At 38.3% G+C, this 23002-nt stretch overlaps 1 protein-coding gene across 7 annotated transcripts in view; it reads left to right on the top strand.

Annotated features, from left to right (window-relative positions):
* The window catches only part of Ago3 (argonaute RISC catalytic subunit 3), a 104677-nt gene that overhangs the window by 12233 nt on the left and 69442 nt on the right, over positions 1-23002 (top strand). For all 7 annotated transcript variants that reach the window (XR_001784115.2, XM_006502917.4, XM_011240478.3 and 4 more), the window contains exons 2-5: positions 2039-2210; positions 11576-11696; positions 15025-15233; positions 16137-16273. Coding sequence is in view for 3 of the 7 variants with exons in the window: in XM_006502917.4 (XP_006502980.1) it covers positions 2039-2210; positions 11576-11696; positions 15025-15233; positions 16137-16273 (639 nt within the window). In the remaining 4 variants the exon portion in view is untranslated. The remainder of the gene's footprint in view (positions 1-2038; positions 2211-11575; positions 11697-15024; positions 15234-16136; positions 16274-23002) is intronic.

Raw genomic sequence — 23002 nt, 5'->3', positions numbered from 1 at the left:
ACACTGTACAGTTTTCCAGAGTGGCTATAGTGTGCCATTTTCTGTTTCTATCAGCAGATACTATTGTGTGTCAGTAAGCTGTCTTTTCCTGATAATTTGCCAATTTTATCACTGTCAAATTTATTGTCAGGATTTTTTAATGTCTTCTGGTGATTCCTTTAAAAAAAGATCTGGCATTGTTTATTTAAGTGGTTTTCTTCATTTAAATAAAATCAGTGTTGCTTGAAACTTTCAGTTTGTCAGTGAAATGGTTCTGTGAGTAACAGTGCTTACTGACAAGCCAGACTATCTCAGTTTAATCCCTGGGACCCATATGATGAAAGAAGACAACTGACTCCTTCAAGTTGTCCACTGACATCTACCTGTTTAGCTCCCCCCCACACACACACACACTTACACACATACATACTATATATAAATTAATTTTGGCTAAATATATATAATGTAAAAAATTTTTGAAGTTTATTTTTCAGATAAATCATTTTTGATCATTTTGTCATCTAATTACTGTTATAAATTGATTTTCTTCCTTAAACTCAGAAATTCGCCTGCCTCTGCCTCCCAAGTGCTGGGATGAAAAGTGTGCCACCACACCCAGCTCCTCTGTCATTTTTGTTTGTTTGTTTGTTTGTTTCTTGTAACAAGTTCTTATGTAAACTAAGCTGGCCTCTTAACTCTCTGTGTACCCAGTGCTGACCTTAAATTCCTGATTCTTCTGTTTCTTCTTCCTAAGTGTTAGGATTTCAGCCATATACCACCCCCAAGTAGTCTACATGTTAGTGTGTGTGTGTTATGCTTATGTATATATGTATTTGTGTAGGTTAAATTAAAGATGATTATATGGGTGTGTGAGAGTTTTGTCCGCACCATGTACATAGCTAGTGTCTAAGGAAGTCAAGGTATCAGGTTCCCTGATACTGGGATTATAGATGATTATGAACCACTGTGTGGGTGTTGGGAACTGAACCCAAGTCCACTACAGAAGCAGCAAGTGCTCTTAACCACTGAGCCATCTCTCCAGCCCCTCCACCTTATTTTTTGAGATACTTTCTCACTGAACCTGAAGCTTGAGGTTTCAGCTAGACTGGCTGGCACACAGGTGCCTGGGAGCCTCCGGTCTCTGCCTTCAGTGCTGGGATTCTAGGCACACCTATCCATTCATGGGTTTCTCCCCACACCCAAACTCAAGTCCTTGTGCTTACACAGGGAACACTTCATCCACTGAGCCATCTCTCTAGTCTCCATTTTCCTTTTATTATTATTATTCTTAACAATAATAATAATAATTTTATTCATTTACATTTCAAATGAAGTCTCCCTTCCTGGTTATCCCTCAACAAACCCTCATCCTATTCTCCCTCTCCCTTCTCCCCTTTGCATCTATGAGGGTGCTCCTCCACCCACTTACCCACTCCTGCCTCACTGCTCTAGCATCCCCCTACACTGGGGCTTCAAGCCTCCATAGGACCAAGGGCCTCCGCTCCCATTGATCTCAGATAAGGCCATCCTCTGCTATATATGTAGCAGATACAGCCAACCATCTGATAGAGCCTGGGGACCCCAATGGAAGAGCTGGGGGAAAAGACTGAAGGAACTAAAGGGGATTGCAACCCCATAGGAAGAACAATAGCAACTAACCAGACCACCCAGAGTGCCTAGAGACTAAACCACCAACCAAAGAGCATTCATTTTACTTTTTATCTGAAGTTGTATTCTTTATGTTCATTTTCATTGTTATTTTGGGTTTGGGTCTTACTTTAGATGTATTTTACTGTTAGTGCCAGCTACCTGGGTCTAATATGCACTGGCTTACTTGAGTTTGCATAATAGTTCTTCTGTCTCTCCTTTCCAGAGCATAGTTGTTTGTTTTTAATGAAGAGAATAAGATGAGATGAAAGAAATTGAAATGTTAGGAATAATGTCACCTTTCAGGACCAAGTTTAAACATTTATCAGCTGTACCTATAGTTCTAACCTACTGTAAGATTATATAAATATGACTTTTAATTGTGTGAAATTTTTTTTCTCCTCCCTGACAGGACCCATTGGGGCCCAGCCCCTATTCATCGTGCCCAGAAGACCTGGGTATGGCACTATGGGCAAACCCATTAAACTGTTGGCTAACTGTTTTCAAGTTGAAATCCCAAAGATTGATGTCTACCTCTATGAAGTTGACATCAAACCAGACAAGTGTCCTCGAAGAGTGAACAGGTGAGAACCGTGGAGTTTAGCTGACTTTTGCTATTTGTATTTGCCATAGTAAATTAGTGATGACTATCTTACATATTTAAATAACAATATCTTATAACACTTTGACCAGGAATACATGATAATTTGTTTTGAAATTTGTACTTAGTAGATGATAAGAAAAATCTTCAAATGCTCTTGAGATTATCTCACTATCAATGAACTTACATGTTATTCCTTTGGTAATAAATAAAGTTTAAGCATTGGGTGTGGTAGTGCATACCCCATTTGAGAGGCAGAGGCAGGTGGATCTCTGAATTCAAGTCTAGCCAGAGCTACAGAGTGAGTCCAAGACAGCCAGGACTACACAGGGAAACCATGTCTTGAAGAGAGAGGTGGGCTGTGAGCAGGATGGAAAGTGAATTAATAAAATAAAAAGAATTAATAAGAACAAGCAGACTTGTGAATATAGTCAAGGGAAGTCTAAAGTAAAAATATTTGGAAAAGACATAAAAATCTGATTAAATTATAACATATATTATAATCATACAAATGTAATATGAGTATGTATGTATATTTATATATGCAATCGATTCTTTTTAAAAAGAATATATTTATTTTATGTATGAGTGCTCTATCTGCATGTACACCTGCATGCTAGAAAAGGGCATCAAATCCAATTACAGATGGTTGTGAGCCACCATGTAGTTGCTGTGAATTGAACTCTGGACCTCTAAAAAGAGCAATAGATTCTTTCAATATACTATTATATATTGATTATTTGTGTGTACAATATATATTTGAATATCCATTTTTGAAATAGAAAGCACAAGAACAAAACAAAAAGGTTTGAGTCATGTTCACATGTTTGAAATCTGGTCAAGCATCCTAAGCATGTCTTTTGTGTTGCTACTAGGTAGTTCCTTCTACCTCAGACTAAATGCTGGTGTTACAGACATGGGTCACCATGGGCCATTTTTCAATTCCTTCTGAGCATTACCAAAATAGTTAAGGGTCAAAATGCAGCAGTTAGTTCTAGCTAACCTTTTCCAAATGGATAAAGCTACATCAAATTGTATCTATCTAACGTAAAGATTATGTTGCTACCTTCTATAATGTCACAGTTACCTTCTTTTTAAGAAGACTGTGGTTTTCCAATAACTCTTGAGTATGAGGTGTTTCTTGTTCTTAGGCTACATATACAGATCTGTAACAGTAAGACATTAATGACAATACTAGAGTGGTTACTCTACATATACAGATCTGTAACAGTAAGACATTACTAACAATACTAGAGTGGTTACTCTAGCCAAAAAAGTTTGCACTGTAGTCAGAGGCTTTCTCATGGTGAGATACCCAGGAAATACTGTGAGTCACTCTGTGAGTCACCTTCTTGCAGACTTGCTCTCCACACTTATTTTCTGCTTTTGGGTATATGTGTTAGCTTCATCTACTTTTTGTTTCTTTGGTTTATTTTGATTTAAAATGACTATTTTATGGCTGGAGAGATGGCTCAGCAGTTAAAAGCACTGGCTGCTTTAGGTAGCTCACAACCATTTGTAACTACATTCCTGGGGGACCCAACACTCTCTTTGGGCCTTTGTGGGCACCAGGTAACACATGATGCATAGACATACACGCAGGCAAAACACTTAGGCACATAAATACATTTTTTAAATATATATATATATATATATATTTGTATATATATATATAAGGAAATGACCATTTGGTAAGAGAGCAAGGTTAATACGTATAATCTAAAACAATGTATGTACTTTTAAAGAGGTGAGTGGTCACAACAACTAAACTTCATACGTGTTAGAAATTGGACCTCAGGTCTGTTCAGCTAAATGTGTATGGGAATGAACCCGAGTAGACTGTGAAAAATTTCTTCAAGATCTGTAAGTGTGGAAATGAAATACTTGTTCATTAAGTTAGAGTTTACAGTCTGTGTACCACAGGATGATGGTACTAAGATGAAGCTAGTGCTAGTTGAGGTAAGAGTGGGAAGGTAGGCTGTAGCCTTCTAAAAGACTCAACATACCCCAAATTATTTTCTTAAACACTCTTTTTAAGTTAAAATGTTGGGCTGATTGGCCTAGTACAGTGGCTTACGCCTTTAATCCTTGCAGCAGGGCAGAGGAAAGTGGATGTCTGAGTTCCAGACAATCTGGTTTACATAGCAAGTTCCAGTACAACCTGAGCTACACAGTAAGACCTCATCTAAAACAAACAAAATGCTGGCAAGATTGCTTAGTGGATAAAGGCCCCTGTTGTCATACCTGATTACCTGACACCCACATGGCAGAAGGAGAGAACTGGTTCCTTCATATTGTCCCCTGACACCCACATGGCAGAAGGAGAGAACTGGTTCCTTCATATTGTCCTCTGGCCTCCACATGCATGCTATGGCACACGCACCTACCTACCTTCCTGCCTACTTTCCTTCCTTCCTTCCTTCCTTCCTTCCTTCCTTCCTTCCTACCTACCTACCTACCTTCCTACCTACTTATCTTCCTTCCTACCTACCTACCTACCTTCCTACCTACTTATCTTCCTTCCTTCCTACCTTCCTTCCTTCCTTCCTTCCTTCCTTCCTTCCTTCCTTCCTTCCTTCCTACCTACCTTCCTTCCTTCCTTCCTTCCTTCCTTCCTTCCTTCCTTCCTTCCTTCCTTCCTACCTACCTACCTACCTACCTACCTACCTACCTTCCTGCCTGCCTACCTACCTACCTACCTTCCTACCTACCTACCTTCCTACCTACCTACCTACCTTCCTACCTACCTACCTTCCTTCCTTCCTTCCTTCCTACCTACCTACCTACCTACCTACCTACCTACCTACCTTCGTACCTACTTATCTTCCTTCCTTCCTTCCTACCTACCTACTTACCTACCTTCCTTCCTACCTTCCTTCCTTCCTTCCTTCCTTCCTTCCTTCCTTCCTACCTACCTACCTACCTACCTACCTACCTACCTACCTTCCTACCTACCTACACAAACACACAATAAATAATATAATTAAAAATTTTAAGTTAAAATGTATAAGCTTAAATTTTTCTCAACCCTACCTTTTTTTTTTAAGATTTATTTATTTATTTCATATGTGTGTACACTGTCACTGTCTTCAGACACACCAGAAGAGGGCATTGGATCCCCATTACAGATGGTTGTGAGCCACCATGTGGTTGCTGGGAATTGAACTCAGGACCTCTGGAAGAGCAGTCAGTGCTCTTAACCACTGAGCCATCGGTCCAGCCCTCAACCCTACTTTTTTTTTTTTCCCCCATGGGACAACCCTCTGTTTATTTGATTAAACAAAAATAAAATAAGCTGCATAGGGACACTTTTAAAGTCCAAAGAGATACCGGCTTTGTTCTAAGGCTGCAGTAGCTGATACAGCATCTCCTTGCTACTCCCCCAGCCTTCTCTGTGGACCACAGAGATACATTCAGAAGCCTCTTAGCTCACAGGAGGTTTGGAACGCTCTTCCACTGGCTCTTCACCCGCTCTCGTTGCCCGTCATGCCTGTGGCTGGCAATAGTAACATTTAAGGTTTTAAAGGTAAAAGCCCAACAAGGGGAGGAAGGGGTTTGCAAAAATAAAATAAAATAAAATAAAATAAAAAACAATACACTTTTGCCTTGAGGTTTAGGGGGAAATCCCCCTAGCCACCCAGTGCCGTGACAAGCTCCGAGAAATGCCACCACAATCCCAAAAGGGGCAGAGACACCAAGGGCTCTGCTGCCAGGGGAGGCGTCAACCCTACTTTTAATGATAGCTCTTAAATGCTTTTTTTTTTTTTTTTTTTTTTTTTTTTTAATGGATTTCCCTTTATCAAGATCTCCTGATTGCTTTTTTTTTTTTTTTTAAAGATTTATTTATTGTTATATGTAGGTACACTGTAGCTGTCTTCAGACACACCAGAAGAGGGCATCGGAGCATCAGATATCATTGCAGATGGTTGTGAGCCACCATGTGGTTGCTGGGATTTGAACTCAGGGCCTTTGGAAGAGCAGTCAGTGCTCTTACCCGCTGAGCCATCTCACCAGCCCCCGCTCTTAAATGCTTTAATCTACCTTCTAGCCCACCACCCACCAGAGGTAGTGGAAAAGAAAGATTATCAGGGGAAGTGAACCTGTTTAGAAATTGTTCTTTGAAACAAATCCAATCTGTGTTGTCAGGAAATCAGTAGATGAGTTCACAGGATTTAGCAGTGGCAGCTCAGTCCACTTGCAGATACTTCACAAATATACCAGCAGTTCAGTTCAATAGTGTCAGGTAGCAAACACAACTCATCAGCAGTGACAGAACTCAGCAGAAACTCCAAGGCCTTAACCAAGTCCTTAGGAGTGACTAGGCCAGGAGAAGTTTGTTCTTTGTCATGCCTTTCAGTGAAGCTAAGGCGCAAGACCCAGAAGCGATACAAGCCTTCTCACAGTCCATTGGGTCCTATTTATACTCCCTTCAAACATCATGTGTCCTCCATGGGTCTTGCCTCAGCATGTGAAACAAAATTCCACATGAGTCTGCATCAGCTGAAATCACTCTGCCAATTAGCCTGAGTTTGAGGAAGTGGCAAGAAGCTGCCAGAACCACCAGAAGTTTTTTGGTGCATTTCTCTCTATGGAGTCACAACAACAGAGCTCAGCTATGCAATGTAAAGTGAATCACTACATGTGTGCTGTTAGTGAAGAATCCTTCATCACGTGTCCTTTTACATGCTTGCTTTAGCAGAACATCCTTTCACCTGTGTCCTTTTTAGGAAAACACTCCTTTACATATTTGCCCCAACAAAACACCATCCGACACAATTGACTTTCCAAAGAAACCATAAGTTTCCACTTCAAAAATCTTATGTATTTTAGTTATGTTAGTCTCATGTCTTATAAAGTTCAGAAATTGTTTTAATGATACACACAAATGTTCTGCTAGAAATTCTACATTTGAACAAAGAAATCAAGACACTATATTCTCAACTTCTCCACTTCTATTGTTAAAATAGAAGTCAGATATTCTATAACTATACTGTACTGAAACTCAGTTAATAGTTCCTGGTAATTGCTAGAATTCATTCTTAGAATGAGAATGTTTAAAAGTTAGGGGTGTTGGCTTACACTTGTAATCCAGTATTTAGGAGGAAGGCTGAAGTAGGTGGTTTGGTATGAATTTGATGCCAGCTTTAGGCTATAGGGTGATGATAACCTGTTATTATTTATAAAAAGAAAAAGAAAAATAGTTTATTATGTTTGATGATAATGCACTGTGTTTTTTATCCATTTATTATTTGAAAAACCTCTGTTATACTTGAAACATATTTGTGAGGGTCTATAAGAGTGCTCCAAGTATTTGTTTTGCAAGCATGAGGTCCTGAGTTCAATCCTTTAGGTCATTCATCCACGCTCATGCACACACCTATACATACTTGCACACCCCACACACATATACATATATAAACTCTTCCTTTAAATAATTTAAATAAATTCTAACTGATGAGCATTATTTCTTTTTTATTTTTGCTTTTGCATAATTGTAATTTTAACATTTTAATATTTCATTGTCTTAGGATTTCTGTTGCTGTGATGAAACACCATGACCTTTAAAAAACAAGTTGTGGAGGAAAGGATTTATTTGGCTTATACTTCCATATTACTGTTCATCATCAAAGGGAGTCAGAGCAAAAACTCAAACAGGGCAGGAACCTTAAGACATGCAGAGGCCATGGAGGAATGCTACTTGATCTTCATAGCTTATTCAGCCCACTTCTATAACTCAGGACCAGGAGCCCAAGGATGGTACCACCCACAGCGGGCTAGGTCCTCCCTCATCAATCACTAGGAAAATGCCTTCACAGGCTTACTTATCGACTGAACTTATAGAGGCATTTCCTTAATTAAGGTTCTCTCTTAGATGATTTTAGCTTGTCAAGGTGACATAAAACTAGCCACCACAATTAATGATTTTCATTGAGGCTTTTGTGTATATGTATATCTTTTGGCTTTATTTTATGTCTATGAGTGTTTTACATGAATGTTTATGCACCATGTGTGTGCCTACAGACTGTTGTGAGCTACCATGAGGGTGCTAAAAACTGAACCCTAGTTCTCTGTAAGAACAGTAAATGCTTCCTTTATCACTGAGCTATCTCCAGCTCCATATGTATCTTGAACATAGTCATAGCATTCCTCAACTTTGCTTCTTATACAGATTGCTTTTTTTCCTTTATGTTGTTCAGTCCCATGGCCTACTAATGGCTATTGGGATGTACACTTTTCTTTTTAAATTCTAGCTTCCAGTTGTGAAGGTAAAAACATGTAATGCTTAGACATCTGTTTCTGGCTCAGTCATTTAGTGTATGACTTGTTCCATCATGTTTCCTCCAGCTGTTTTTCTTTCTGGTTGAGAAATAACAATTATGTGTACATATGTGTGTATGTATGTATATATACATACATACACAAAGATTTAAAAAATTTTAAATACTTCTAGTTCTAAGCATTTCAGATAAGGAATATGCAGTCTGTATTGAGGTAGTGTTTCTTGAACAGCAACTCAAAAGTATGAAGCCACAGGTGAATAAATGGAGTAATTCAGGAATATAAAATTAGGAGTTCATTTAAGCAGGTATGTAGTCAATGTTAAAACAGTTGTGGGCAAAAATTGTTATAGTGACTAATCCTGACTGTGAATTACTACCTAGAATATAAATGGGATGTCTTCAGTTCAACAGGAAGAATGTAGAACTCCAATGGGTGCAAAGGAAACAAACAGGGCATTTTCAGAAGAGTAGAAACACACTCAGATGTTCAAATTACTTAATAATGAATGAGAGCTAAATTTAAAAAGGTTTTAAGTCATGCCCATCAGGCTAGTAAATATTAGAAAGCAAAATCTTGACTGAGACATAATAAAATAGAACATCAAAGGGTGTTGATTATTATAACTATTTAGGAGAGCAATTCAGTAGTTCATTGTTCATAGTAGTTCATTGATAAAATTCGTTTTGAGCTACACTCCTTTTTCTGGGTACATACCCAGAGGTGAATTCTTACATCAGTTCATAAGGATACATGCATGGAAATGATGCATTGTAGCTGTGTTTCTTTCATAGCTGTCAGCTAGATAAATAAGTTTACTTGATAGGAGAATGGCTAAATAATGTAGAGTATGTTATATCAGAAATGGATCAAGTGAGTTTAAAATCATTTACAACTGCTTTTCATAGATGAAGCCTTTGAAAATAATTTTGAAAAATAACTATTTTGAAAAAATAACTGATCATGCCACAGCAGTACTTTTTAAAAATCACATATGGAAGGTAAAGGTAGGAACACATAGGAGTACATGGCTCACCAAGGGCATCACAAGGGATAACTTAGGAGAATGCACATAGGAAGTGGAGCCAGCAGGAAGGACGCCAGTTACCTAGAGGGGTCTCTGTGTCAAGAGCTGACACGAATGATGAACTCAGCTCTTCTGTTTTTCTTTCTCTGTCCTCTAGGCTGGCAGGGAACTCCTAGAGATCCACATCCTCCTCCCCCCACCCCGTTTCCAGGGTGCTGGGATTAAAGGCGTGGACCACCACACCCCGCCCTAAACCAGGCATGTGTACTTTAGGAATAAAAGTATAGCATAAGGATTTATTTAGCTGTGATATATTTTAAGTAGGATTGGAGATGAAAAAAAAACAAAAAACAAAACCTAAGGACATTAAAGACAAAAACAAAAAATACTTAAGTAATCTAACTGCTAGGACTAAAGTCTTAATTTAAGGTTGTAGTAACTCAGATTGGAAAGTTACTTATGCTGTGGAGAGGTAGGATCATCAAGTCATCAGGGAAAGAGATCAGCCAGGTTTCAAATTGGGGAATTGAGGAATATGGAGGCACCATTAATTAAATGGAAGTAATAACAAAATAAAACCAGATTTCACTCAGAAATGTTGTTCAATTCAACTTTAGATGTTTTCTACTCAGTTTTGGGAGGTCACTGAAATAGATCAACTGTCCACCACTAGAAACTTTATTAAGGAGCTACTGTGTGCTGTATATCAAACCAGGATGTTTTTATCTGAGATATTCTGGCCCTACTGTTTCAATAGCCTCTGCCATTTTGATGTTTAGAGTGGTTTGGGCTTCTAGGATTTAGTAAGCTTAAAAACAGTTGTTGAGTTTTAAAAAAAAATATAACAAATGAGATTTGTATGATACTTGGCAGTGATATATTTTTTTTAAATTGGACTTTTTAATAGCCATAAGAGGAAACTTTAAATAGCAAAGTCTTTGAAATTTGTTGAACCCCAAGGTTAATAGATGAATCAAATCTTTGGTGTCACATTACACATGAAAGACATGATATTGATTTAAAACAGTTTTCAGTAAAACACAAAATTCGAAAAACGGGATGGGAAATAAAGATTTTCGTAGAAAATTTTCCTGGGAATTAAGTCAGCTTGGTTTCTTTTCTTGTTATGGAAAATTCTGATTTTTCTTCTCTCCCTTTCCTTCCTACTTGTCTGGGCTAGATTTTAATCTTTGATTCTACTTTAAATCATACCAGTACTGTACAAGGTACTCTCATTGTGATGTATTGAGATTGTGTAAACACTTCCTCTCCAGACATAAATTAGCATATATTCTTATAGGTATCTTTCACTGTCTTAAAGCATTTGTGAGTAAAACAATATATTGGTTTGTAGGTATTTGGTATAATTCTCTAGAGACTAAAGTTTTTTAAATGTAAGTCTCTAATACCTTCCCATGTTATTATATATTGGGATCATAATGTTGCTGAACGAAACTAGAGTTTTCTCTTTGTGGTACTGGGGAGTGAGCATAGGGCCTTGTGTATGCTAGCAAGTCTTCTACCGCTGAGCTCCATTCCCAGCTGGACATTTCACAGACCCTCCCTGATGAGGCATATTGTAGGAGTGGGGACTATAAGGAACATAGATGTGTTCACTGCTCTAAAGAACTCACTGTAGGAATGAAGAGTATAATTATGGCGCGATAGACTGGCTGTTCTAAGTAGAGATACAAACAAGATGTATTAGCACAGTGTAAAGGACATTTTTTTGAGAGAGAAAGGTAAATAGTTGGGGAGAGCTTAGAAAGGATGAAAGAGATTTTGAATCAAATTCTAATAGTAGTTTTCTAATCAACAGTATCCCCAAATGATTAATTCATTGGATTTATTCTTTTTATTTTTTTGGTCCGAGAAATATGTGTCATCCTTTGCCAGCAATCAATCTTTCTGCTACTTTAAGCTTGGTCTGAAAGCAAATCTTGTTTTGAGGTCATTAAACAGTTCCAGGAACTATTTCATTTGATAATTTTGTGTTTCATCTTACAGAGGGTTATGTGAATGTATTTTTTTCCCTTTCTTAGAGAAGTAGTTGATTCAATGGTTCAGCATTTTAAAGTGACTATATTTGGAGACCGTAGACCAGTTTATGATGGAAAAAGAAGCCTTTATACAGCCAATCCACTTCCTGTGGCAACCACTGGGGTAAGAAGTGTTTCTTTATTGTAGAGCTGCACTTGTGCTATGTCTCCTTTATTTTATTCTTCTTTTAGATTTATTCTTATTTTATGTAATTTACTTATTCTTATTTTCTATGAGTGTTTTGTCTGCATGTGTGTCTATGCACCATGTTTATACAGTGTCCAAGGAGGCCAGAAAAGGACATCTGACTCCTTGTGATTGGTGTTATAGCTAGTTGTATGCAGCCTTGTGGGTGCTGGGAACCAAGCCTAAGTCCTCTACAAGACCAAGTACTCTTACCACTGAGCCATTTCCTTGGCCCCTATATCTCCCTTTAAATTATTTTACTACCATTTTAAGTTACAATCTGTGTAACTATGATCATTTTTAAATCTTCTGTTGGAATAATTGCAGGTTTACCACAAAAGCTTCAAGAACAATGCAGAACACTCACATACCCTTCACTCAGACTCAGTAATGCCTTTAACATTTGCTGCACTGATTTTAACATTTTTTTCTTACTCTCTCTTGCTCTTTCACTATTGGTTGATATATTAATATAGAGAACACACATACATACTTAGCTTTCCTGAATCCATTCACACTTGGCTTTCATATATTATGGTCATTAATAAGACTTTAACATATATTGTTCCCTAACAGTAAGGATAAAAACTATACTCTATTTACCAACTTAATTAAGTTTAATATTGACATAAAACTTTTTTCTAGTGGATAATTCATATTTGGTATTGCCCATTGTTTTAATTATGTTCTTTAGTGTCTTGCCCTCCTCTGATAAAGAATCCAGTCCAGGGTCATGCTAACAGGCATCACATCCTTAGTCCTTATTATGGAACAATTCTCTAGCCTTTTTCTTTTCTTTTATGATGTAAACATGATGGAATATCATAGGCAAGTGTGTTTGTTATCTCCTTCTAGCTGGTTATGTTTTGTTTATGTATTTTTGGCCATAATATTGCAAGGATGTTCTTCTTTTATCACTGTGGTTGTACCTAGAGGTACATACTATATATTTGTTCCATTAATGATGATGTTAACTTTAACCACTTGGTTAAGTTGATTTCTGCCAGGTTTTCCTACCAAGATATTCCTTTTCTCCTTGTATTTAGTATTTTAAGGGGAAGTATTCTTTTTGTTTTTTGTTTGTTTGTTTTTAATTATAAAGTACAAATAACATCTTAGTCATCTTTGAAGTACAATTCACTGCTGTCAAGTACTTTTACTATAACCATTAACACCATCCACTCCACTAACCGTCTTTATCCTGTTAAATTGAAGCTCTGTACCTACTAAACACCCCCATCAGCCCTTGCCCACTAACATTCTCCTTTCTGGGTCTGAAGTTGACACCTCTAGATACTTCAAGTAAATGGAATCATGAAGCATTTATCCTTTTTTGGCTTGCTTATTTCATTTAGCATTAAGTCTTCAAATTATATCCGTATTGTAAAATTTCTTTTTCAAGGCTGAGTAATAAATCTATTACATTTATATAACACATTTTGTTTATCAATTTTCTGTTGATAGACACCATTTAGGTCGCATTGTATAATGCAAGGCTGACCTTTGACCCTTTCTATAGTACAAGGCTGACATCTTAACTTAAAATCCTCCTGCCTTTGCTTTCCAAGGAGCTGGTATTACAAGTCTGTACAGCCAGGTCCAATTGCATTGTGGTTTGGATTCCCTCTGAATTAGTGATATTTATGTATCCATTGGTCATTTTTATGTTCATTAAGATGTGCATTCAAATATTTTGTCCAGTTTTTAAATTAGGTTTTTGTTTTTGCAGTTAATGGTTAATGTTCTGGATGCTAACCCCTTTTCACATATATACTTTACAAAATTTTTTTTGACATTTTGTAGACTCTTTCCCCTATCAGTTGTACACCTTGATGCAGAGTTTTTAGTTTTTATACAAGAAATAACCTTTAGGGATCTTATCCTTATATTTTCTTTAGCAATTGGTGATTTATGCTTGAAAGGATTATTTTCTCTATTAATTTTGTATTCAAATGTTTGTATTCATTTGATTCTGTTTATGCTAGAGTTTTTTTTTTTTCTTTATTGTTAGAGGTTTTTTGTCTTGGGTTTTTGGAATTTGTTGTTGTTGTTTGATCTGGAATTTGTTATGTAGACTAATCTAGCCTTGAATTTGCATTGATCTTCCTGCCTCTACTTGCTTGTTTTTGGGTGTTTTTTTTCCTCCCCTTTTCTTTTCTTTTCTTTTTGAGATCGGGTTTCTCTGTGTAGCCCTGGCTGACCTGGAACTCACAGAGATCGAGATGCCTGCCTCTGCCTCTCAAGTCCTGAGATTAAAGCTTGCGCAGCCACCTCCTGGCTGCCTATGTTTTCTGAGTACTGGGATTACCGCATGAATCACCACATCTGCCTTATCCTTCTTGATCTTGAATCTGTGAGTCAAGTGATTTTCCTGCCTCAGCTTCTCAAGTAGCTGACATGCTACCCTGAGTATTTAGAATTTTAGACTGTTCCCCAATCTCAAGACTCCACCCCCAAAATACACTAGCGTTGCCTTTCCTTTTATCTCTTCCAATCCATTCCCTAGAGGAGGAACTTAACCAGTTTCTTTGTTTCTGCTTCATGTTTCCTTCTTGTGTTTCTTTTTTGGAAAAGGAAGCAGATTCATGAATATTTTCTCATTTTTTCTTCTCATACAACAGCTTTTGTCCTTCATAGTCTTTCATATTTGGGTTCTCATTTAATAATATGGCTGAGAAATGATCAGATAACAGTTCCAAAAAGATCTTTATTCTTTTGTTATAGCTGCCAGAACGTTAGTATATTTAGTGTCCAGTGATTTACAATGATGAATGTAACTGCCATGAATAAACTATGTATTTAAGTTTTTTATAATTTTTATATTAAGTTACTTATTTACTTTACATCCCAGTCACAGCTTCCTCTCCCTCCTTTCCTCAGTTCCTTCCTCTCACCTCCCTACCCATTCCACCCCCCCTTTCTCAGAAAAGGGGAGGCTCCCATAGATATCAACCAGCCTTGGCAATTTGATTCTGTTAATTTGGCATTAAGATTTGTTTGTTTGTTTGTTTTTTGTTTTTTTTTTTTTTTAGACAGGGTTTCTCTGTGTAGCCCTGGCTGTCCTGGAACTCACTCTGTAGACCAGGCTGGCCTCGAACTCAGAAATCCGCTTGACTCTGCCTCCCGAGTGCTGGGATTAAAGGCGTGCGCCACCACTGCCCGGCTGGCATTAAGATTTTTTAAATCCTGTTTTGTTTCTATAAGTTGAATTTTAAATAATTTCTCTCTTTCAACGTTTTACACCTGGGTCTTGTGCTATTAACAGGTAGATTTAGATGTTACATTACCTGGGGAAGGTGGAAAAGATCGACCTTTCAAGGTGTCAGTCAAATTTGTGTCTCGAGTCAGCTGGCACCTACTACATGAAGCACTGGCTGGAGGGACTTTGCCTGAGCCACTGGAATTAGACAAGCCTGTCAGCACTAACCCCGTCCATGCCGTTGACGTGGTGCTCCGACATCTGCCCTCTATGAAGTAGGTGGTACTGGCTCTTTTTCTCTTTAGATTGAAGGGCTTCTTCCTAAGAAAGCAGTATAGGCCTTCTTGGTTATCCTTTGTATGCTCTATGTTTTTCATTATTTCATTTGTACAATAGTATCATGTAAAATATCCATCATTAGTTTAGCTAATGTAATGAATTGTTTTACAGAGAAATTTCTAACCTTTTTTCTTAGAACCTCTAAGTCTTGAATAACTGACATTTTCAGATATACTATGAGCTTAAGTCACCTGTTTTAAAAGTGATTTTATATTTTATGCAGTGTCAGATTATGTTGAAATTGCTACTCTTGTGCTGGTAATGGGGGGCAGGGGTGGAGCATTAGCCCAGCATATTTGAGGTCCTGCACTGGGACTCCTGCATGGGAAAAAAGGAGAAAGAGGTACTATTTTTAAAATCACACTAGCATTTCATATTTTTGGATTTAAATATGTCAAATATATATCTTTGAACATATTTGTAGAAATAACTTACTCTTTAACATTTTAAAGTTGCAGTGTTCTTATTTTTAGCAAAGTATTTTAAGGGACAAGTGAGATAGCATACACCTTAATTCCAGCAGTGGGTAAGCAGAAGCAGGCAGATCTCTGTGAGTTAGAAGTCAGCCTGGTTTACATTGTGAGTTCCAGGCTTCCAAGAGCTACACAATGAGACTTTGTCTTTAAAATAAATAAATTAATTAAATAAATTGCTTTGTAAACTGATTCTAAAAATAGACAATTTCAGAGAAGGCTGCTGATGAATTTCTTCACTTTATGCTTTTGTGTGTATAAAAGTATCATTATAATAAACTGTCTTTGCTTTAGTGTCCCCTGTCCTGCAGATTTATTTGTTAGTCTTAGAAGGAAAGGAATGAACATGCCATTTTAATTTTGTAGATATACGCCTGTGGGGCGTTCCTTTTTCTCAGCTCCAGAAGGATATGACCACCCTCTGGGAGGGGGCAGGGAAGTATGGTTTGGATTCCATCAGTCTGTTCGGCCTGCCATGTGGAAAATGATGCTAAATATTGATGGTAAGGGAACTAAAACCATATTCTGAATTGGGTAGTTGATTTCTGTATGGCATGTATATACGGTTTTATTTATACAGTTATATGTACTGGTATCTTAAAGTAATACTACGAATGACAACCTAATAAAACCTTAATATTTTTGTTATATTTAATTTGTAAATCCTTCATACAGAACCTTTGTGAGAATGCTATTAAACCTAAAGCAGCACATGAAAATGTGTAGAAAGCCCTGATGTGATCATTTGAGAATTTTATCTTACAAATAATTGACTTTTGTTCTCTTTACTCTTAAGTCAGCCTTTCATTATAAAATTCATATCTTTTAAAGAAGAGTATTGGTCTTAGTGACCGTAACCAGGCATTCCTGTTGTTACTAATTGCATTCTTATTGTTAGGTGCTTTCCTACAAATATTTTCAAGCTTACATATAAGTAGAGAGAATAATATGGCAAACTGCCATATGTATGTAGCCATTATTCATTTTGTCAGAAATTCTCTACTTTGCTTTTTTCCTCTCTGCAAATATTTAAGTCACATTCTAATACACCACTGAAAATTGTAATGTTTTCCTTTTTTTAATTTTTATTACTTTTTTACGGTCTAATCATTACCCCCTCCCGGTCTGCCCTCCTACAATTCCTCTTCCAACCCCAACCCCCCCCCCCCACCCTGGTCTGGTCTCCAAGAGGATGTCATGTTCCCCACCCTGACAGACCTCCTCACTCCCTGGGGCCTCAAGTCTCTCCAGGGTTAGGCTCATCTTCTCCAACTGGGATCAGACCAAGCAGTCCTCTGCTATATAAAGGGGTGGGGGTCGGGGGATGGAGGTAGTGAGAGAGTGGGGCTGGCTTGGACCTGCTTGTGTATGCTGCCTGGTTGGTGGCTCAGTGTCTGAGAGATCTCAGGGGTCCAGGTTAGTTGAGACTGCTGGTCTTCTGTGGGGTCGCCCTCTTCCTCAGCTTCTTCTAGCCTTTTCCTAATCGAGCCACAGGGGTCCCCACTTCAGACCAGTGGTTGGGTATAAATACCTATGTCTGTCTCTGTCAGTCTGTCTCTGCCAGCTGTTGGTTGGGCCTCTCGGAGGACAGCCATGCTAGGCTCCTGTCTGTAAGCACACCTGTCTGTAAGAAACAATTCTGGGGCAGAGTTTTTAACTATGGGATGGCAACCCCATCCCTTCACTTGATACCCTGTCTTTCTACTGGAGGTGGACTCTGAGTCCCCTCTCCCCATTGTAGGGCATTTCATCTAAGGTCCCTCCCTTTGAGTCCTGAGAGTCTATCACCTCCCAGGTCTCAGGTACTTTCTAGAGGGTTCCCCCACCCCTGATTCCCCATCCCCTGAGGTTTCATATTTCAGAAGCCCTGCAGGCCAGAAAAATCAAATTTCTCCATGGTCCCAAATATGTCTTTTTCTGTGCAATTGATCTGAATCAGAATGAACAAGATTTGCACCTCACTCTCCTTCCCCTGCCCTTGTCTTTCCTCTCTTTAAAATTCTGTTGACTGCCTTCAGAAACTGTATTGTAGAATAGACCCAAATCTGATTTTGTCTTGCTTTTCTTAAGACTGGGTTTCTCAATCCCCTGTATTTCCTGAAAAAGAAGTTATCCCTAGAAGTTTAATTCACTTTGGGTAGAAGATATGAGTGTTTTGTATAATGTCCTATTTGGAGGCAGTACTAGTAGGGGGTCTAAATGGTGGTGCAAAGATGAATCCATAGAACAAACAGGCAGTAAGTACAGAGGTCTCTCCTTTAGAAACCCTACTCAACCTTGGCAGTTACACAGGTATCATTGATCATTGCTCCCAGACCACTTATTTCACTAGAGATTACCAACTGGTGACTTTTCTCATTCTAGTCTTTTTGGATTCAGTGGAATTCCAAGGCACAGTCTCCAGTTAATAAGTCACTAATACTTCTCTTGCGCCCTAGCACAGCAATATGTTCGAGGTTCATCATGTTTCTTGCTTAATATTAGCCATCCCTCCTCCATGGGTCCCTGAATCTTTCTAAATCAACACAGAGCTTCCTCATTTTTTTCTAGCAGTTTTGCCACTGTAGAAATAATAAGAGACACTGTTTAGCCAGTTCCTTTTACACGTGTATTAGAGATATTTTTAATTATGTGCTATCTCCAAATACTATTTTGCATATATTTAACGTATGAATAGGATAAATTACCAGAGATGAGACTGATAAGTCAAAGGTAAATGTACTTATAATTTTGAAGCTGGGCAGTGATGGCACACACCTATAATATTAGCACTCAGGAGGCAGTGGCAAGTGGATCTCTGAGTTCGAGGCCAGCCTGGTCTACAGAGACAGGACAGCCAGGGCTATACAGAGAAACCCTGTCTTGAAAAAAAAAAAAATTAATATTTCCAGATTCTTCTCTATAAAGGCTATAATTATTTCTCATCCACTAGTCAGAAGACTTGTTTCTTTATATATGTGTTGCGGTAAATCTCCTCCCAAATATGTCCCGGCAATGAAAACACGACACAGTTAATATGGTTACATGCTGTGCTCCTAGATTGGGCAGATCTACAGCTACACTACCATCTTCCACAGCTTATGAGACCCCTTAGAACTTGCGGTTTCTCCAGGCCATGTGCTTCTGCTCCACTTTTCTTCTTCTTCTTCCTCCTCCTCCTCTGTGTCCTGTGTGCTGGCTCAGTCCCTGTTCGTAGCCACTCACAGGAGAACGGAATTAACATCAAGTATAATTAGCCCCAGGGCTATCCACAACATATATGTGCTATCAAACTCTTAGGTTTTTGCCAATTAAATTTGCTATTTTAAGTGATTTTTGTTGTTGATGATTTATTGTCTTAATTTTTGGAAACAGGTTCTTTTTGTTGTTGTTGTTGGTTTTTTTTTTGTTTTGTTTTGTTTTTTTTTGTTTTTGTTTTTTGAGACAGGGTTTCTCTGTGTAGCCCTGGCTGTCCTGGAACTCACTTTGTAGACCAGGCTGGCCTGGAACACAGAAATCCATCTGCCTCTGCCTCCCGAGTGCTGGGATTAAAGGCGTGCGGTGCGCCACCACGCCCGGCTGGAAACAGGTTCTTATGTGTGGCTCACCCTAGCTTAAACCTCCCTATGTGGTCCAAGCTGCCTTTGTACTCCAATCTCAGTCCCCAGCTGTAGGAGTATAGGCATGGATTGCTTACTGTACCTGCCTCAGAACAAAGCAAATAGGTCTTCACTACTACAGGACCCCTGTGATCCATTCTTTTTCACTTTTACATATTGTTAATGTACTAAGAATAGAGCCCAAGGCCTTGATTTGGCTAGCCATACACCTTAATAAGCTCTTGGTTTGTGTATTTTGTTCTTTTTTCCTTTCTTTTTAAAATTTATTTTGAGAATTTCATGAGTGTATGAAATGTATTTTGAATGAATATATATATATATATATGCTCCTTACTTCCTACCTCCAGTTCCCCTGACACTTCATCCCCTGCCCATCTTCTTGTTTCTCTTTTTTAATAACTTGCTGTTTTCAGTTAGTGCTGCCACTCTGTGCAAGGGTAAGGGACTCCACCGGAGCTGCTTATGCCCCCAGTGAAAACTACTCATCCTCCTCCAGCAGTCTTCAGCTGCCAGAATTCCTCAACTAGGCGTAGGCCTTCCTAAGTTTTGAGACTGACTTGATCTTGAATAAGTAACCACGGTTGCTGTAAGTGGATGGCCATGCAGTATCCAGAAGTCTGCATTTCACACTATTCTCCCTTCCTCCAGCTCATGCCGTTCCCACTACCTCTCTTATGCGATATTCCGAGTGTATATGGAGGTCCCTTTCAGTGCTGACCACTCTGTCACTTGGTCTCAGCACTTGGACCAGTTACGAGTCTTGCATTAGCTGCTGCCAAATGCAGAAAGAAGCTTTATTGATCAAGGCCTATAATTAAACTGTTATTTGTCTTTTGATCTTTGGAATAGGGGGTGGTTATTTTGTTTTGTTGACTTGTGTTTTTATACCTGGAAGTTTGTTTGTTGACAAACATTATGACTTATGTGATCACTCTCATGCTTTCAATACTATTCTTTGTTTTATGATACAGTCTTTAAAAATACTGTGTCTCTATCCAGTATGTAGGAATACAGGTTATTTTTACAAAGATCTCTCTCTTTTTTTTTCCCCCCTCATTCTGGCTAGTTTAATGAGGAAACCGGGAAAGGGGATAACATTTGAAATGTAAATTAAGAAACTACCCAATAAAAAAAAGAAAGGAAAAAAAAATTACTCTCTCTTGGTATTTCTGGGCATTTCCTGCATTTTGTTGGTATTAAATGGGTTTAACATTTAATGGGGGGGGCTTGTTTAATATTTGATATAACTGGTTCTTACATTGGGTCTTAAGACTTTTAACTTCTATGTGTAACTTTTTTAATCTTTCTGCCTTATTAATTGAATTCCATACTTTGAATAATTTTTTCAAGTGATTTTTCTTGACTTTTTATGTTACAGTCATGTGGTCTACACATAGTAACAGGTTTACCTTTATTTTTTCTTGTCATATCATAGTGACTAATTTAGATGCAGTTGTAGCAAAGAGCAATGATTATCTTCTTTTTATTCTTCATTTTAGGAAAAACATTTCCAGTGTGTCTCTAATAAATTCTATGCACACATGCATGTTTTTTTACTATTGTTAGGGCTATTGTTCTATTACTGTTAATGAGGATTGCTGTCTGATTTTCATAAGTACTTTAATCAAAAATGTATGTAAAGGACTGCAGAGATGGCCCCTTTATAAGAACATGTCTTTGTTCTTCAGCAGACTGTTACTCCATTTCCAGCAGTCTTGTCAGCCCCTCATGACCACTGGACCTTCATCTTCAGGAACTCCAGAGCCTCTGTAGCCACATGCGTGCACACACCGTCACACACACAGAATATATGTTAAATTTTGCTGTATGCCTTTTTAGTGTTTATAGAGCAACTGATGACAACAGTTCTTTTTTACAAACATTAAGACATTCCTAGCCTCTTTTACTGTAACTAGACTGTTTACTAATGCTTTACTTTTTAAATTGAAATGTCTAAGCAAGATTCACATGGCTTCTTTCTATAAAAGCCTTTTTCAATTTTTGATATTAACATTATATTTCCTGTAAAGTTTTCTAAATGTCTTCCATTTTCTAAAGTTTGTAACAATTTTAAAATAGTATTAAAATCATCAGCTCTTACTAGATGTCACCTGAAAATCTTTGTGACCTGGTTCGTTGTGTTTCCTTTTGTTTGGTGGGCGGTTCTAAAACTTCCTCTATATACTATATAAAAATCAGTATCTGTGGGCTGGAGAGGTGGCTTAACAACGGAGAACACTGCTTCCTCTTCCAGAGGACTCAGGCTCAATGCCTAGCACCCACATGGCAATGTAGAACCGTCTAGTTCCGGGAGATCTGACACCCTCACACAGACACACATACAGACAGAACACCAATGCACATCAAATAAAAATAAATAAATCTTTTTGTTTTGTTTTTCTTTGTTTTTTGAGACAGGGTTTCTCTGTATAGCCCTGGCTGTCCTGGAACTCACTTTTTAGACCAGGCTGGCCTCAAACTCAGAAATCCACCTGCCTCTGCCTCCCAAGTGCTGGGATTAAAGGCGTGCACCACCACGCCCGGCCGTAAATCATTTTTTTAATTTAGTAAATTAATTTAAAAAATCAGTATACAGGCTATCTCTGATTACTTTCACAAGTCACATTTATTTACTATAAAATCTTTATTTTACCCATGTTTTATTTAATGTATAGAATTTTTAAAACAGTTTTTTTCTATTTCAAACTTTGTCTATTTATGTGGTTTCCCCTATCTTTTACTTTTATATATTTCTACTTTTTCATTTTTACTAGTGGCTAGTAGGTTAGTCAGCTGATTTTTTTAAAATTATTTTTCACCTGCATGTATGTTTATGCTCCACTTGTACGAGTGATGCCCTTGGAGATCAGAAGATTAGGTATCAGGTCCCCTGGGGCTGGAGTGACAGATGCTTATGAGCCTCCATGTGGGTACTGAGATTCAAACCTGAGACTTCTGCAAGAGTTTCCAGTGCTCTTAATCACTGAGCCAACTTTCTACAAGCCCTGGTTTTTTTTTCCAGCAGAAGAACTAATATTTGTTTATTTATTTTAGTTCTTCTAGGTTTGCTTTCTATAATTTTTCTTTAATCTTACAAGGTTTTTCTTCTTTGTGACATCTAGTCACAGCAAGACTAGGCACATCCTCTCTTGTTGAGGCCCAACCAAACAGTCCAGGTAGGGAAGGAGTATCCAGTGTCAGGCAAGAAAGTCAGAGATAGTCCCTGCTCCTCTTGTTAGGGAACCCATATGAAGACCAAACTGCACATCTACCACAAATGTGTATGGGGCCTAGGTCCAGCTCCTGCATGTGGTTCAGTCTCTGTCAGCCCCACTGGGCCCAGGTTAGTTGACTCTGAAGGTCTTCTTGACCCCTCTGGCTCTCTGTCCCTTACTCTTCCACAAGACTCCCTAAGTTTTGTCTCATGTTTAGCTCTGCATCTCTCATTTGTTTCCCTCCCTCCTGGATGAAGTCTCTAAGGAGACAGTTATGCTAAGCTCCTGTTTACAAGCATAACAGAAGTATCATTAATAGTGTCAGGAGTTTGCTCTCTCACATGGGATGGGTCTCAAGTTGGGGCAGTCATTGGTTGGCTGTTCCCTCAGTCCCTACTCCATCTTTATCCCTCTATGC

The sequence above is a fragment of the Mus musculus genome, chromosome 4 (genome assembly GCF_000001635.26).
Source record: "Mus musculus strain C57BL/6J chromosome 4, GRCm38.p6 C57BL/6J".
Taxonomy (NCBI): domain Eukaryota; kingdom Metazoa; phylum Chordata; class Mammalia; order Rodentia; family Muridae; genus Mus; species Mus musculus.
Note: the sequence above shows the minus strand (reverse complement) of the source record. Positions and strands in the feature narration are given on the sequence as shown.